At 41.5% G+C, this 16699-nt stretch overlaps 2 protein-coding genes across 5 annotated transcripts in view; one reads left to right on the forward strand and one right to left on the reverse strand.

The window, feature by feature from the left end:
• Positions 1-1169: 1169 nt before the first annotated feature.
• Positions 1170-6412, forward strand: shisa3 (shisa family member 3). The gene is made up of 2 exons (XM_026918502.3): positions 1170-2018; positions 4132-6412. The coding sequence occupies exons 1-2, from the start codon at positions 1688-1690 to the stop codon at positions 4725-4727; spliced, it is 927 nt and encodes a 308-aa protein (XP_026774303.1). The 5' UTR covers positions 1170-1687; the 3' UTR covers positions 4728-6412.
• Positions 6413-6869: 457 nt separating this feature from the next.
• The window catches only part of atp8a1 (ATPase phospholipid transporting 8A1), a 131707-nt gene continuing 121877 nt past the window's right edge, over positions 6870-16699 (reverse strand). For all 4 annotated transcript variants that reach the window (XM_034305805.2, XM_034305807.2, XM_034305804.2 and 1 more), the window contains 4 exons: positions 12869-12957; positions 12446-12538; positions 11810-11901; positions 6870-9536 (listed from right to left, as the gene is read on the reverse strand). In XM_034305805.2, coding sequence (XP_034161696.2) covers positions 9439-9536; positions 11810-11901; positions 12446-12538; positions 12869-12957 — 372 coding nt within the window. In that variant the 3' untranslated portion in view covers positions 6870-9438. The remainder of the gene's footprint in view (positions 9537-11809; positions 11902-12445; positions 12539-12868; positions 12958-16699) is intronic.

Consider the following 16699-nt stretch of genomic DNA (forward strand, 5'->3'; position numbering starts at 1 on the left):
GGTTTGGGAAACTGGCAATTTGGGACATCTAGAAAATGATTATGATCATTCACTTTATGGACACCTGACCATCACACCCATATGTGCTTTCTGAACATCCCATTCCAAAGCTGGTTCCTCCTTTGCTGTTATAAAAACCTTCACTCTTTTCAGAAGGTTTCCAATCGATTTTGGAGTGTGGCTGTGTCTGTGGGAATTTCTTTTTGTTCAGGGACAAGAGCATTGTTGAGGTCAGGCGCTGATGTTGGACGAGAAGGCTTGGTGCACAGTCTATGTTCCAGTTCATCTCAAAAGCTGTTCAGCGGGGTTGAGGTCAGGGCTCTGTGCAGGACACTCGAGTTCTTCCACTCCACCCCTGGCAAATCATGTCTTCATGGATGTCACTTTGTGCCCAGGGGCATTGTCTTGCTGGAACTGGTTTGAGCCTCTTAGTTCCAATGAAAGGAAATTGTAATGTTACAGCATACAAAGACATCCTATACAACTATGTTTTTCAAACTTTATGGCAACAGTTTGGGGAAGAACCACATATGGGTGTGACATATAGAGTATGTACATGATATGAACTACTTTTATGCTTATTTTGTTACAGTAGTACAGCTTATGTATGTATAGGCTATGCATATATGCATTATGTGTAATATATTAGGCATGACAATATAATAACCTTATGAAAAAACTAGCCAAAGTATATGTCATTTTTCCTGCCCCAAGATTTTTGGGGTCAGCTTCCGGTTTGATGCTGACCACACCCCCTTATATGATCTCACTTGAATGAAGTCATGTTATTTCTGTCAAAAACACTTCCACTGCAAGGGCTTAGTAATCTAAGTTTTGAATTTCACATTATGCTGCTACATGATACTTTTCAAATTTATTTGATGTCCCAATTTATCTGAATTTACCTTAGAAAGGTGCATGTAGTATATATTTAAACTTTAATTAATTAGTCCATTTATGTACCTTAAATCTTATTTAAAAGTTAACTACTGTATATCCATGTTTCCATGTGAAAGACACATAAGAAAGGTACAGGAGATGTTCCACTCAGGCTCCCACCCCACTTTATTAGCCATGCACTTTTTTTTTCTGAGTGTGTGTAGAAGGTGCTGTGAATGATCCTCGGTTCTGTTCAATTATTTGAAGCATTCGAGTCGTAATTGGTGCGAGTGACGTCATGGCACGTCAGGCCACGCAGCTGCGCGCGCCTCCGCACCAAAACTCACCCAGAACTCCATAACAATAGAGTGAGCCGAGAGTGGAGTCCAGGCGCGCGCTCTCAAAGCTCAAAGCTCAGAGTCAGGCTCGAGTCACATCAAACTGCCGGAGAACACACACACACACACACACACACACACACAGAGAGAGAGAGAGAGAGAGAGAGAGAGAGAGATGTCCCTGGAAACCACATTTACTTCAAACTCTCGGATTTTTGGCAAATGTGTGTGTTGACTGCAGGAGCAGTGAAACTGTCAAACTACGTGGATGGATTGAAAGTCTTTAAGAGTTTTTAAAGATCAGCTGTATATGATTGTATTTATTTACTTGATTGCGAGAGCTGAATATGACAGCATCATTTACTTTAATGACTGAAGGAAAACCGCTGCAGTTGTTCCAGATCTCGGGATGGTAACTACACCGGAGAGAGGAGTGAACTCTGCTCCAGAATACCTGCTCTAGGCTTTGAATGCACACAGGAGCATTAACCGACGCGTGTAATACAGAGAAAGTGAATGGGCTGTGCGGCATGGCGCGCTGGGTAAGCTGTCTCCTTCTGGGTTATCTCACATGGCACTTGTGCGTCCCCGATGCGCGGGGAGAGTACTGTCACGGCTGGCTGGACAGCAGCGGAAACTACCATGAAGGCTTCCAGTGTCCGGAGCACCTGGACACGGCGGACGCGGCAGTTTGCTGCGGGAGCTGCGCGCTGCGGTACTGCTGTGCTGCCACGGACGCGCGCCTGGACCAGGGCAGCTGCACCAACCACCGGGACAGCGAGCACACGGAATACACACCACGTAAGACACACACACACACACACCTGGGTCATGCACTGCACAGTATGGAACCATGAATGAACACATCCATAACTTAACTGATTAGGGATTTAAAAAGGACAAAAAAGCTGTTCAAAACATACAATCATACTAAAATAGTAGCCTAAACCAAATCAACACGAGTTGTTTTCACACTGATTTCGTGCGTTTATTCTAGTTTCAGATGATCTGCACTCTTCCTTAATGCTAGTCAAAACTCTGCACATGTCCATAGTCACTTAAAATGACACAGATAAGTGTCTTTAAGCTCTGGCATAAAGAAACCATAATATGTGCATACAGTATATTTTGGCAAAAAGCATTTTGCACTCAAGAAATGCAAATTTAAATTAATTAATCAAAATATAATTTAAAAAAAATCTAATTTGTATTTCATCATGGATTTGGACAGGTCTAGGCCTCCTAAAACAATGACCTCAGTATTTACAGTACACGCGTTAATAACCAGGCTATACAGCAGTTTGGTGAAGTTACACAGTGAATACGCATGAAGATGTTTAGTATGTGAGACCTGCTATTGCTTTGTAGTATTTTCCAGTCTAATTCGAGTTTCTGAATTTGATGAAACGTCAAGCATAATTCTGACTCCAGGGTTTTTTAGGAAGGTTGTTAAGCCGAATATATTGCAGGTGTTGAATAAACTGTAGCGCACTGAAATCGTGTCGGAAACGCAGAAGCGCTGCGGCGCCACGACTGAAGGGCAGATTTCATTCCCATCGCAGCAGATTTAAAGAGGTAAAGTGATTCTAGAGACTCGATCAGATTGTGCACAGAGGCACCTGTTTTCATGTGTGATTTATATGAGCAGAACAGAGACACGAAACGAGTTTGGAAACCAGATACACCCGAGGGTCACCATACACACATTCCTGAGAGAGAGAGAGAGAGAGAGAGAGAGAGGGAGAGAGAGGGAAGCAGGAAATGTTGGATCCGAACTAATTGTCCACAAATATAAGAGAAATTAGATTTTATTTAGGAAAAAAAAATTAATCGATATTTTATTCTTGAAGTGTGTGAGGTGTGGAAACTGATCAGTTTCTTCAGACAGGGCAAAGGTCACCACTAGAAAAGAGTAAACTGTCCTCAGATAAAGATCTTACAATAATGTACACACAATGTGTGTGGGACAACATGTGATGTCCGAATATGAGGACAGTAGGGTCTCAGGAAGTCGTTGTATAGTTTATAGGCTTCAAGAATATGCTAATTTAGTTGTACCCATATTTAACAATAGTTATACGCACATGTATAAGTAATAATTGCTCCTGAGAAGACAATTCTGAGCTATAAGACCAGTGCCTGTCTTCATGCCACCAAACACGACATCTAACTAACAAATTAACTACAAGCTCTATGTAGATGCTCAGTCATTTCAGCTTTATGCTTTGTCTTAGACAAGTCCTACAACCCACCTTCAATCCAAAGTAAAGTTCCGAGGCCGTAACATCAGCCTGCAATCTGATGCTGTTACATAAACTTGTCCTGGGGCAGAGGAAGAAAATATGTTGTTTGCACTGCTCTGTCATCTTCAGTAAGAGTACCCATCAGACATCTAAAACCAGACGTTCTCCCAATACAGGAGCACATATTTCAGGAAAACACCTACTAAACGAGTGAAAATGTACTGCATGTTCTGTAATTAGATGTTCTTTAAACACATGACTAGATTATTATGTTATAAAAACATTGAAATAGAAATGTCAGAAGAATCTTTTAATGAACAGACAGCCTGAATTACTGAATAAACATGCATGAGTGATTGATATCTTACTGATGTTATAATTCATATAACAATATTACACTTGATATAAAAAACAAAAGAATTAAACAAAACTATCATAAAGCATCATATAATTATCTACATCACCATCCAACCAAATAGGTTTGTTAAGGGTTGTCTGGATAGCTGAGGGTTTTTCTAGGGAAAGATTTTGTTGTAGTCTTCTACCAGACAGTCAGCTAGATTTCTAGATTTGTCTTCTGTCTAAGGTGAGGTTAAGATTCACAATACATTTCCCATGAAGTCTGCCTATTCATATGTTTTGTTTTTTTTGCCCTTCTCCTCCTCCTTCAGAACCTATCTACATGCCGTTCCTGATGGTCGGCTCCATTTTTGTGGCGTTTGTGGTCATTGGCTCGTTGGTGGCCGTGTACTGTTGTACGTGTTTACGGCCCAAACAGCCGACACAGCAGCCGATCCGCTTTTCCCTGCGTAGCTGCCAAGGCGAGACCATCCCCATGATCCTGACTGCAGGGGCGGCGCCCACCAACCTGCGTGCACCGTCACGCCAGTCCAGCACGGCTACCACCAGCTCCAGCAGTGCTGGCGGGGGCAGCTCACTGCGCCGCTTCTCTCTGGGCAGATCTGACGCTCTGGGACTCCAGCAGCCCCCGCAGCAGCTCCTGCTGGCCTCAGCCTCGTCTGTTTCCACACCAGTGTCCCTGGCACCAGCTCAGACCTTACTGCCTCCTCCACCTCCACCTCCATACTCATCTCCACAGTGCCTGCAGGGCAGCGTCTCTTACGTGCACACACACCAACACGGCCACCATCAGAACCTCCACACAGCCCAGAGCTCCAACCTCCTCCTCTCCCAGCAGTACTTCTTCCCCTTGCAGCCAGAGCCGTTTGGTGGGAGTAAAGGCTTTGCTGACTTCAGCCAGAGCTGATCTGGAGCTCAGGGTTGAGGAACAGGACACTGGAGCTGCTGTAAAACTTGTGCAACACACACTATCTCTCTAGCCTGAACTGGAATACAGTATGAAGTGATGCTTCTTTGTCACACTTTGTGTTGACACACTTTGAGTAGCAGAGGGTTTGGCTGAAGCTGAAGAGCTGCTGAAACTGGCAGGAATGAGACAGGCACATAACTACAGAGGAAAGCACAATATTTTTGGCTGGAACTCATGCCGGAGAAAGCACACAGACCCCTGTTTGCACCTCTTAATAAATTATATTCAATTTATGCACTTTCATTGTGTTTTATATAAATATTTCTATCTTTCTGGATGTGTGATAAAGCCAATTTACATGGGACACTCAAGGAAATGACTAAGAATGCAGACATATTTAGAAGAATTATTCTGGACTACTTGGTTATCATTCACTGAATTAAAACAAAGCAAACCAGGGATTAAAATAATCTTTTTGACAATCACAGAAATGATAAAGGTTTACTAGATAAAGAGTGCCGAGTGTGTAGGTCAGGGTGTGTATTTGTGTGTTTGCTTCACAGAATGAGATCAAAATATGTAGTTGCCTAAACAAGGGAAGCTGATTGTCCGTATTTTTTGTTCATGTTGAAATGTATATATTACAGCACATTATGTTTGCTCAGTGAAAGAATAGCTACTAACATCGAGCCATATTTTTTAACATTCCTCGCTCCACTCTCAACTACAACAGAGTAAGACACAGCTACCTCTGGGACCGTTTTTCTTTTCAACTGTTTGTTTTTCCATGATCTGGTTTAGGTTTTGTATTTCATTTAGCATAATTCATAGAAAGCTGAATAATTGCTCATAATCACCCTGGTTTCAGGTTACGTTAACAACTACATGCTCTCTGCTAGATTTGTGGTGAGCGCAATACTCTGAGCACTCACGTTACTGAAATATCGGACCAACTGGAGCAGCGCAATGAGCTGGAGAACAGTCGTGTACAAGAACTGTGTTAATGCTCCGTTCTGCTGTTTTTTTATTTTTAATGTCACGTTTTAAATAATTTTGCTGTAATAAAGTAACAACTTGAGTTTTCTTTGAATGTGGGAACAGTCGCACGATGTATTCATGTTAGAAATAGTGATTATTTTTATGCTAGGCAAAAGTCTGCGGTTTCTTTGATCAACACTGTATATTATTCAAGGTGGGGAAAATAGTTTATTCTACAGACAAACTCAAAACAGGCCACCAAGACTGATACTGATGCTTTCATTGTAATAATATTTACTGAATTATACTGGAGGCTCCTACAAAGAATAAACTGTTATCCCAGAAAGCAGCTCGGCAATCCCCAGACGAGCCAGACAGGAACTGAATCAAATGGCAGTAAAATGAGAAATCTAGTCATCAGAGATGGCATCTATTTAGTACACGTGCAGTGGGCTGATGGATTCTGGGGTCCTCTCCACCTTTTCCTGTTTAGTTTCTCACGGCTGTGTGTGTTTGTCTGCCCAATTTATAATGATTCAATTTACTCAGTTGCAGGATAAAATAATTACACTACAACCCAACACTCTATTGAGTCTTCAGTCCACAGTTAAGCTCTTAAAAATGCGTGTAATTAGTTGGATTTGTGAAAGGAAGCCTAAGAAACATTAATAGAAAACATTTTCAACATGTAATATGAGAACTGTACGGATTCGTGCATATCCCACAGGGTTGTGGCTAAATGAAGGAGAACAGAAATTTAGGCCAAAATGCAGTCAACATGATTCAAACCCATTGCCGCTCATAAACAGGTTAAGTATGGTACAGGCTGAGGCCCGGAGACGAAGCAGACAGAAACATCCTGCTAAAGAACACAGAGTGGCAAATAAACCAAGAGGGTGGGAACGCTGTGATTCATAGCGGTTTAACCTGGAATTTGCATGACTTCAGTATTTTATTATTTAACAGTCTTCATGAGTGATAAATACAATATGTCCAGATGCAGTGTTTATTGATATAATCTACGGGTTTAATACATGAAATAATTTACTGGGTTGAATGATTTGGTGGATTTACACTGGTCTAGACAGGAAATAGGCCAGTGGAACACTATTCTGAAACTTGATGCTTAATATTAGTGTGGGAATTAATGCTAAATATTCTATTTATGTTCAAAACGTGCTTTTTTCTGTTTCCGGACAAAGTCAAGTTTTACACACTTACATTTGCAGTTACATTGCTGAGGCAAATCCCATGACAAAGCAGTGAAAATATAAATCGAAGGGAAACCATATGGAGTTCAGTTATAAAAGTTAAGTGAATGACATCAGTATTAATGACAAAAAGCTTTCATTTCCGTGTTCATGTTGTAAAGTTTATTTCATTAGTCTGTTATGGCAGTAAAAGACAGAACACTTAAAATTTCGCAGTCCCAACATGCTGAACAATCATTAAACAATGAAGACATAAAATAAAGAAAAAAACAACCAAAAGGTTAATACAAACTTTTTTTAAAAGTGCTTTTTCTTCATTAAACTGACCGACAGCAGAAGGAGCATTAGTGTACGACTAACATTTAATCCAGTCATGCAGTCAACCACGTCCACAGACAACGGCTTTGCTAACGCACGAGTCCAACTCTCTCACTGGGTTTCTGTTTGGAAACTCGGCACTCAATTCAGCGAGAGCCAACCACAACCAACAACCGAAAAACACTCACCAAAAGCAGAGATAAGAAGACAAATGCACTGTAGCTGTACTTTACAATAGCTGGAAAGGAACCGCTGAGATTCCCGTTTAAAGAAGAGATACGCTGTGAGCTTTTAAATAAAAGAACGTACAGACAGACACATAATACTGGAAATAATACTCAAGATCAGAGAGACTCGCCACCACTGGAGAGATTAACAGTGCAGTGTGCAACATCATCTGTCAAGCTTTAGTTAGGCATCACTGACAAGAACCCCTCCGTGCCTGGGACATATACACACTCCAAACCCCCCCAACACACACACACACACACACACACACACACACACACACACACACACACACACACACATATACACACACATACACACACATACGCGCGCATCCCACACGCGTACACGGCCATGCAGCAGCACATAACTCACTGATTATACCTGGAGTCGTGCAGACGAGGAGCGAGCAGCATCACACACAGGAAAGACACAGTGATGGGAGTTTCACACAATCAAATACAGACACACACACACACACACACACACACACACACCCTCACGCAACCCTTCTTTCTCAAATACAAAGGGATTTAAGAATTCAGTATGAAGAAATAGCAGTTATTCTCTCAGGGTTAATTTAAAACAGACATGCTGAACAACAGGTACACGCGCACACACACTCGCACACTTTCAAGCATACACACACACACACACACACATGCACATGCAGACAAGACACAATATACACACAAATATAGAACCTGCTCTCCCACAGGGAGAAGAGAACTAGTGCACAAACTCGACCATAAAAGAAGAAAGAAAGAAGCCTTAATAATGCTAACAGGACAGTTCCATTCACAGGGGTGTTAGACTCATCTTCCAGGAGACTGACGACAAAAACAGAAGAATGGCGTCTCGTTACAAAGCGGATCGATCCAAAAAAGTAGTACTTGTCCAATATAAAAATACAAATTCACAAAATAACTATAGACACAAAGACGTTTTGATAGTGGGTGCACCTCTAAACTAAGTCCTCGTTACTTCCCCGTAAGCTAATGGCACTTCAGTTTTGTGGGATCAGCTCACCATTTCTCCAAAGTCAAACATTTAGATCATCTAAAATACCTTCACTGGCCGAAAACAGACTCAACATGAAGCTCATAACAGCCTCCCCATTCAAATCAATCAGCCAGGCACTGCAGAGACAACAGCAGCTTCACGGGTTACTGGATTATAAATTCTACCTAGCTAAAGGATCTGAAATACTCTCTAACAGGGGACTAAAAAGTTCCTATTAGGCACATTTGTGATTTGCAGCTGTGTGCCATGTGGAATGCAGTAACAGATTCAGGCACAAAAACCAACTGAATCAGGCACAAAACAACCGATTATTAAAAGAAAAAATAAATAAATAAAAATGATGAAGAAAATTAGAGCAAGCAAATCTTTCCAGGTCTGCAATGGTAAAATCAGTGAAGAAGAGAAATGATTGGGGAGAAAACTGTAAATATGACTGGATAATACATTTTATATTTGAATCCTATGACTGTACTCTTTGGCGATTTCCATTTCTGTACCAGGGTTTATGTAGAGCAACAGGAGGGAGGATAAGACGCCATCACTGATTAGAGAAACAGTCAAAGACCATTAACAGAAAGGGTTAACACCATCATCCCAACAGATTTCTTTTGGCTTTAACTACAGAAGTGTGAATGTCAGAAGAGAACATATTGGTGTCTTCGCAGCATTCCCCATGTTTGGTGGGTTATTAACACTGCAGTCCAGCATAAACCATACTCTGCTGGACACACAGCAACTGCGCTGCACTGTGACAACTTCAAAACTATGGATTAATTTTGTTCCTTGCTTTTTTTTATTTTTATTTTTCCCTTTCGAAGTACTGACCTCTTGCTCTGTTCTACTCAGTTCCAGCAAGAGAGCTGGACAAAAAACAACCTGACAGGCCTTAACTTCTGTCAGCTTCAAAAGGTTGACTGGCGGCTGAGGGGCCGGGCCGAGGGGGCCGGATCTCACCACTCGTTGGTCCGCTGCTTGGTGGTGTCATAGGCCCTGATGACCTCTGATTGGGAGACCACTCCGTTCTCATCCTGAGAGAAAGCATAGCCATCTGCAGGAAGAGGTTACGGAAAAATAGTCAGACAATACAAAACAAATGCACATAGAAGGGGTGGGTAATATGGCATAATGTATTACAATACCTGAAAACTTCTTTTTTTATTATTATTTTTTTTTTTGTACAAAACACAGTTTGACATAGTTTGACTAACAAAATGGCCATACCACATTTCTAGACATTAAAGAGGAAAAATGTCTGGTACAAAGATGGATTTTAACATCCAATCCAAACATTCAGTGAAGTGTTATTGCAATATACCTTTTTATATCAGTGTTATATTGTCATATTGCCCAGCCTTAGCTGATAGAATTGTCTAGATTTTAAGTTGAGAAAACTGAAAAACATAAGAGATGTGCTGGCACAAATACGCACACACATCAGAACTAAGTCAGATTTTCACTTTGAGCTTGTAAATCTATCTGCATGTAAAGATCTAAATAAAATGATGATGAGATTGCAATTCAGGAAGAGAATTCTGGAAATCATTGTGGTTAACTTGGCATGTACGAGAGGTCAGTGTGGGCGTGGCCTGTTAAGGGAAAGCAGCCAATCAAAACGAGAGGGAAATGTTGGTGCATTATGTTTGTAAAACTATGATGTCAGGTAAACGACATGGTCGCTTTCAACCCATAGAACTGCTCTAGACGTCCCTGTAGCAGCATTTTTTAAATTACACTAGTTTACTGAAAACCTAAAACTCTTTGTGCTAAGCAGTGACCTGCTGTCATGCTGTATGATTCAGAACCTCAGAATTCAGATACACTATATCCTCTACTGCACTGCACACTGGGGTTAACCTTTGACCCCTGACTCACCTTTACGTCTCAACCGACTCGGCCTCTACCTGCTGACCTGGAGGCGCATGCAAGAGGCCGAGGAGAACAGTGCATTGTGGGAATGACAGTGGGAGATGGAAATAATTAGATGCGACTCTGATAGCCATCAGCCAACAGAGCTACACAGCACAACACAAGCACACACACACAAACACATGCAGGTGGGGAAGAGGTGAAGCCACATTTAAAGGTAGGTTACTAAAGCAAATTAGGATTAGGTGTGATTTTAGGGTAAATGACATGCAAAATTAGACTATGACCGAGTGCATCCCTTCCCCACCTAAAAACAAACAACAAAAATAATATCATGAGCAAATAATTAGAACAAAAGCAACAGAAAGCAAACAAACACAAATCAAAATGGAGGAAGCATGCATCAAGCCGAGCTCTGCACAGGTGGGTATGTTTGCAATTATAGTTGTGAGGCATGTCAGTGTGTGTGAAAGCCTTGTGAGATCAAATATCCTGTGACAGGCATTACCACCAAGCGCTGAGGTTGTTCTCCGGTGGTTTGACTAAAAACAACAATTCTGTCACATTACTCCCTCATCTAGTCAAATGTCTAATGGTCTCAACCATATGAGCACCAGCTGCATCCTGGCTCTGACTTTTATGTTATGTCTAGTGGACACTACACAATAGGATTATGTCCTGCTCACACAACACAACATTTATCACTTGTGATCTGTTGTGTTGTCATAGTAAAATTGAGCACACTACACAATGGAGTGCACATATCTTCTAAGTGCATCTAATCCTCTAACCGTCTGACCGACAAACATAAACTAGACATGATTGCAAAAATGGTGAGCAACTTGCTGTAATTGTTGTTTCTGCTCTCATTTGTAAAGAAACAAAACAAATGGATGAAACATTGGTTGGGTAGACACAGGTAGCAGGCAATGTCTGTTCTGCATAGAGAACTGGAGGTAAATCTTTGATACTGTGCATTACCAGAAAGCATGCATTTGTGATATTATTCACATGAGAAAGGCCATCTTGCTTCACCAGTGTTTATTTAGCTTCCTATCCATCTCCTGGTTCCAAGATTTATCAGTGATATGAAAGCCATGTGGATGGGAGTTCTTGCAGGTCAGAGAAATTTGGGGTTAAAAATTGTGTAGTATGCACTGGACATAAAGAGAGACGAGTTGGTGCTTTCCTCACAGCTGGCAGTAACAGCTGGCCCTGCATTTTTTGGGGTTAATTTCCAAGCCCTGTAGATGTCCTAAGGTTTGTTGCTTGAGGAGTGTGCATGGCTCAGCGGATGCGCATCAATATGTGTCTGGGTGTACGTGTGCACCTGCATTCTGATGGTGGGCATGGGAATAGTGGGGTGTGTGTCCAGCAGGTGGTCCGAGTGTGTGCGGTGTGAGTGTGTGGGAGGGTGGGTGTTGGAGGTGGAGTGTAGGTGTTTTGCTGACATACGGAGTAGATTCTGCTGCATGGAGTCGGAGCGGTACAGGCTGACTGTGCTCTTCTTAAACACGTTCTTCAGAAGTTGAGCCCTCTCGGTCAGACTGTGCACACGCGCGCACACACACAAACACACAGAGAGAGACAAAGAAGGAGAGAAAGAAAGAGTAAAGAGTGAGATGCAGACATTATTCAGAACATTGTCCCTCATGGTTGAAATCTCTCTCCTGAGGCAGAACCACGAGGAGGAGAGACACAGGACAGAGTGAGTAAGATTTGCACACCAAAACCCTTAACAGAGCTGTGAGTGTGTTCTGCCTCTGGCCTGCTGAGTTGGGAGAGGAGCCAGCAAAATGATTCACACAGAACTCAGATCCCTGCTGAACCACTCGCACCTTTTCATTAATACGACCTGTACCTGCTACAGCTTACAGATGATAAAGTGGACAGTGAAAGAAAGTGCAGCTTGTTGGAGAACTGCTGGCGTTTATTTCACACAGCGAGCAGAGACTTTCAGCCATTATTGTCCTGTTCACCGGACTGTGGAGCTCATATTACTGTAATTCTTTACATTCAGCCAGAGGCTGACAAGGTTGGTCAGGGCTCTGAGAGTGTGTGTGTGTGTGTATGTGTGTGTGCGCTCCTTACCTCTTCCCATGAACCACCGCTCCAGGGTCCTTTGACAGAGCCTCTAGCTCCTGAACCTCATCCACCAGGGTCTTGAAGCATGCCTTCTTTATACTGAGACACACACACACACACACACACACACACACACACACACACAGAAAAGGAGTGTGTCATATGTATAATTGGTTTACAAATAGGTTTAGAAATGCACAACTGTATTTGCAAATGTGACTTTACAGTCACTTTATTGTTATTTTAGAGGGAGAGAAAGTGCTGTCACAAATACCAAATCATAAAGTAACCTATAACCTAATCAATGCACACATCTCAAAACAAACGCACAAAATGATCTTTTCAGGTTCATACGATTATTCATCCAACACTAAATTCTGGCACCTAGGATTAAGCCCAGAGAAGAATAGATGAGGAAAGGGAACTCACACTTTGTAAGCCAGGTCAAACACCAGAGAAGTGACAGGAATGAAAAATAGTCCCATCCAGAAGACTCCAGAGCTGAACATCATATCTGCCTAAAATATACACACAAGCACACACATGCACACACATGCACACACAAGCACAGTGTCATGTAGGATATATGAGATTACTACAAACAATGAAACATCTATACAGAGATATTGAAGAGGGGACATGTGGTGTAATGATACTAGTGTGGTTAGAGGTGTGTGTGTGTGTGTGTGTCCCCGACAAAACCAGTGGTACTAAAGCACATCAGAAAAAAGTTGCTTTAACAAGTCAGCTGAATTCATGGTCACGAGAAGTTACTAATCATTTGCAATGTAAAGTGTTTTCCATTCTCACTCAGCCCACCTGCTCCTGCATACCTGCAAACTGCTCAAATGAGCACTGTGTGTGTGTGTGTGTGTGTGTGTGTGTGTGTGTGTGTGTGTGTGTGTGTGTGTGCCTAAAAGAGAGAGTTTCAGTGTGTGAAAGAAATGCAGAGGAGACCAAAGGACAAACACTAGTACAAGGCTTGTTTGTGCATTAGGTAAATGTTTGCACCGCACTTCTTCAACCCAGTACCCGCGCTGGGAATTAAGGAGAGGCATCACTCATTCTGTGGGTGTATAGTCTCATTTTTCTGCCCGCTTTTAATATTTAATGGCTGGACTTTTTTGCCAAAACATGCAAAATGTGTTTCCACAGGTCAACAGGAAACTCATTTTTCTCTTTTCATTGAATTGCAGGTAAAAAAAGAAAAGAAACCCACACACATCAAATATGTTCGTCTGTTCAGCTCAGGAGACTGGGATGAAGCCTTGGAAAAATCTCAACTGGACCAGGAATAATGTGTTATCTTTTAAAAATTCTTTAACTAAAACAAATCATTAATACGCTTTCAGATGAAGGCTAAAGTAAGGCCAGTATTAGCCTGTGAGCCAAAATACACCAATAAATTACATAAACACAGACTGGAAAGACTTTCATCTGTTTGTATTGGGTGAGAAAAGGAGCAACAAAGCAGTTCGCTAATTAAATAATGATATTCAAGCCCTCAAACCTCACACATTAATCTCTCTGAGAATTAAAATAACATTTTGAGGAGAGCAACACTGTGCTCCTGTAAAACATCCGACAATAAAAATATGGCTGACGGAGCAGAGAAGTCTGCTGGTTGAATCAAGCGGAGTGGAAGAGACAGCAAGAGACACAGAGACAGTATTAGTGCTGTGGTTCTAGAGCATCTACAGCAACAGACAGTGATTCTCTGGCCTGCGCCATCAAGCAGGGTGATGTAGTCGTGTGCACGTTGCCTGTTTGCTTTGGCCCTGCTTCACTGAAACGATCTGTCATTAAATGTCAAAGAGCACTGAGTCGCCCCCTTGCATCGCAATTTGCCGTACATGCCTGTGCCACTTGTCCAAACTTGGCGGCCCCTAACCAAGGTCCTTCCTGTAATGGAAACCAGGCGAAGGCCTAAAACGGCGCCATGAGGCACGCCCGAACCCACCAATCAGTGTCAAAGCTATCAAAGAACTCAGGTGTTGCCAAATTAGCTAAGCTGGTCACTATTACAGCTCAATAGACTTTGATGTCTGACAAAACATTTAGGGCGGGGGGTCTGGGGGGAAGGAAATCTCAAATGACTGGAAATCAAAATGGTTTTTTTCCCCCTCCTCATAATGTCTCTGCTGATCCTGACTGAACAACTGTGTTCAGTGTCACTAAGGGAATTTTAAGAAAATTATGCTCACTGTTGCTAAGAGACATCAAAGAAAATTGCATGAGATTTTTATGTCATGGAAATTCATCAGCCCCTGAGATTAAAGATCTCACAGCAAACTGATGGTTTTCTCACTCATAGCACTTTAATCATTTTCATGTTTATCTATCAAGGAATCAAACATAGTGTGGGGAATTAAACACAAACAAAACCAATTATGAGAATGTTAGATCAATGCCAATAAACTTGAAACAGGAAAAGAACAATACACTTTCTCAGAAAACCTCATGAGAGGAACACTCATGCAAAGAAAACAATCAAGACTAATATAAATTGCTGTATCACCAAATCTATGAGTGAACTTGGAAACCTTTCACAAGCTACACTTGTTTGTTTTTAGAGTTTGAGTTCTAAACTGGGATTTAATGGGGTGTTTATCCAACGAGAAAGTTGGGTACACAGTCTGTAAATCAACGCCTCAGAGAGATGGCAGGACGTGGGTCCTGTTTGCCGCAGTGGTCTGGGTGTAGAGGTGTTTTCAGTATATATTAAGCCCACTCTCTTCAGCCACACAGGACTATCCACAGCTCCAGCACTCTGTTTTGACAGAGCTTCGACTTATTCTGTGTCTACTAGTTTTCCATCTAGTATTCCATCTCTTTCATGAACACACATGAAATGCACATGCACACACAAATCTTATAAAAGGTCTAACAATATCCAGTCAACCAAAGCAAAATGAGACACTGGTGTGTAACATGGAGTCATAGCCAAGTACTGCATTGAGCTACACATTGTGAATGCCAAAGATAACAGCACACAACCTGAGCATAGCGTTTCTGAATGCAGAGCTACACTAAAGGACCTCAGATACTGCTGTAACGGGCAAATAAAATAATATCAGAGACTAGTAAATATCACCCTGAATAGTTGGTGTAGCTTAATTATGCATTGCACCACCACTCAAACTGATAAATGGAAATAACAATAATCACAATTATCTAATTAAGCAGATTTTAAAAATCTTTATTGTTAAAGGTTTTCAGCTTTTGAACCATCAAGCCATCCAGTTCCAAATGCCAGCGCACGTTTACATGCAATCCCATGCAAAGCGGTCACAAGGCAGGCAGAATGCTGCCCCTTTGGTCACAGCAGAGCTTCCAATGTTGACAAATTTAAAAACACAGAGTAAGGCCAGACTTTTTTTTTTTTTTTTTTTTTTTTTTTTTTTATTAAGCATTTTGGAGGCGTTTTAGGAGGAGAAATAACAAACATGGAGGACAAAGTTTTTTTCAGGAATTGGTAACTGATCAAACTGGGGAAAAATGGGGGTAAAAATAAATACGATTACTTTTGTTGTCTTTTTTCTAAAGTGTTATGGAATCAGTAATCATTTAGTTTGAGGTGCTTTGACTACACTTAACTACATAATCTTCCTCATGAAAAAGTAGTCTAATCACTGAAAGGACAAATTATACAGATTTAGAACTTCATTTACAAATAACAAGCAGTTCAAGAAAATGTACAAAAATATGTTTCAGATAAATGTTTAAATGCAACAACTGAACTTAGACATTCATGATGAGTTCTGTTTAGTCATGTTTGCCATTCTTTTCTCAGTCTAATGTCCATGGTCATTGCACATATGCTACAGATGTAGCGGGCAGAGATTAGGTCAAAAACTGATGGAGTATTCCTTTAACAATGCCTGGCTGCATTAGTCAGTGGTGTTTAGGAACAGCGGTGTTTGGCTGCTCATGCCTGGCAGTGAGAATGTCAGGCCAGGAATGTTAATACCCATGCCTGTGATGGTGAATGTGAGGCAGAATAATCAGGCCTGATCATTTTCCCTAGCAGACTGTACACTTATGACTGACACAGCAATGCACAGGGACATAGTGGAATATAAGGTACTTTCAACCAAAGTTATTCTAGCCAGTTCTTCTGTAGCATGAGTATAGATTATTATGTGGTACAGATGAAAATGTGTGTATATACACACGTGTCCACGTACTAAGGAGTGAACTACGAATGTGTGTATGTGTATTCAATAAGACTGCAGAAAGATATGTGGCCCAAAGGAGTTA

The sequence above is a fragment of the Pangasianodon hypophthalmus genome, chromosome 7 (genome assembly GCF_027358585.1).
Source record: "Pangasianodon hypophthalmus isolate fPanHyp1 chromosome 7, fPanHyp1.pri, whole genome shotgun sequence".
NCBI classification, from domain to species: domain Eukaryota; kingdom Metazoa; phylum Chordata; class Actinopteri; order Siluriformes; family Pangasiidae; genus Pangasianodon; species Pangasianodon hypophthalmus.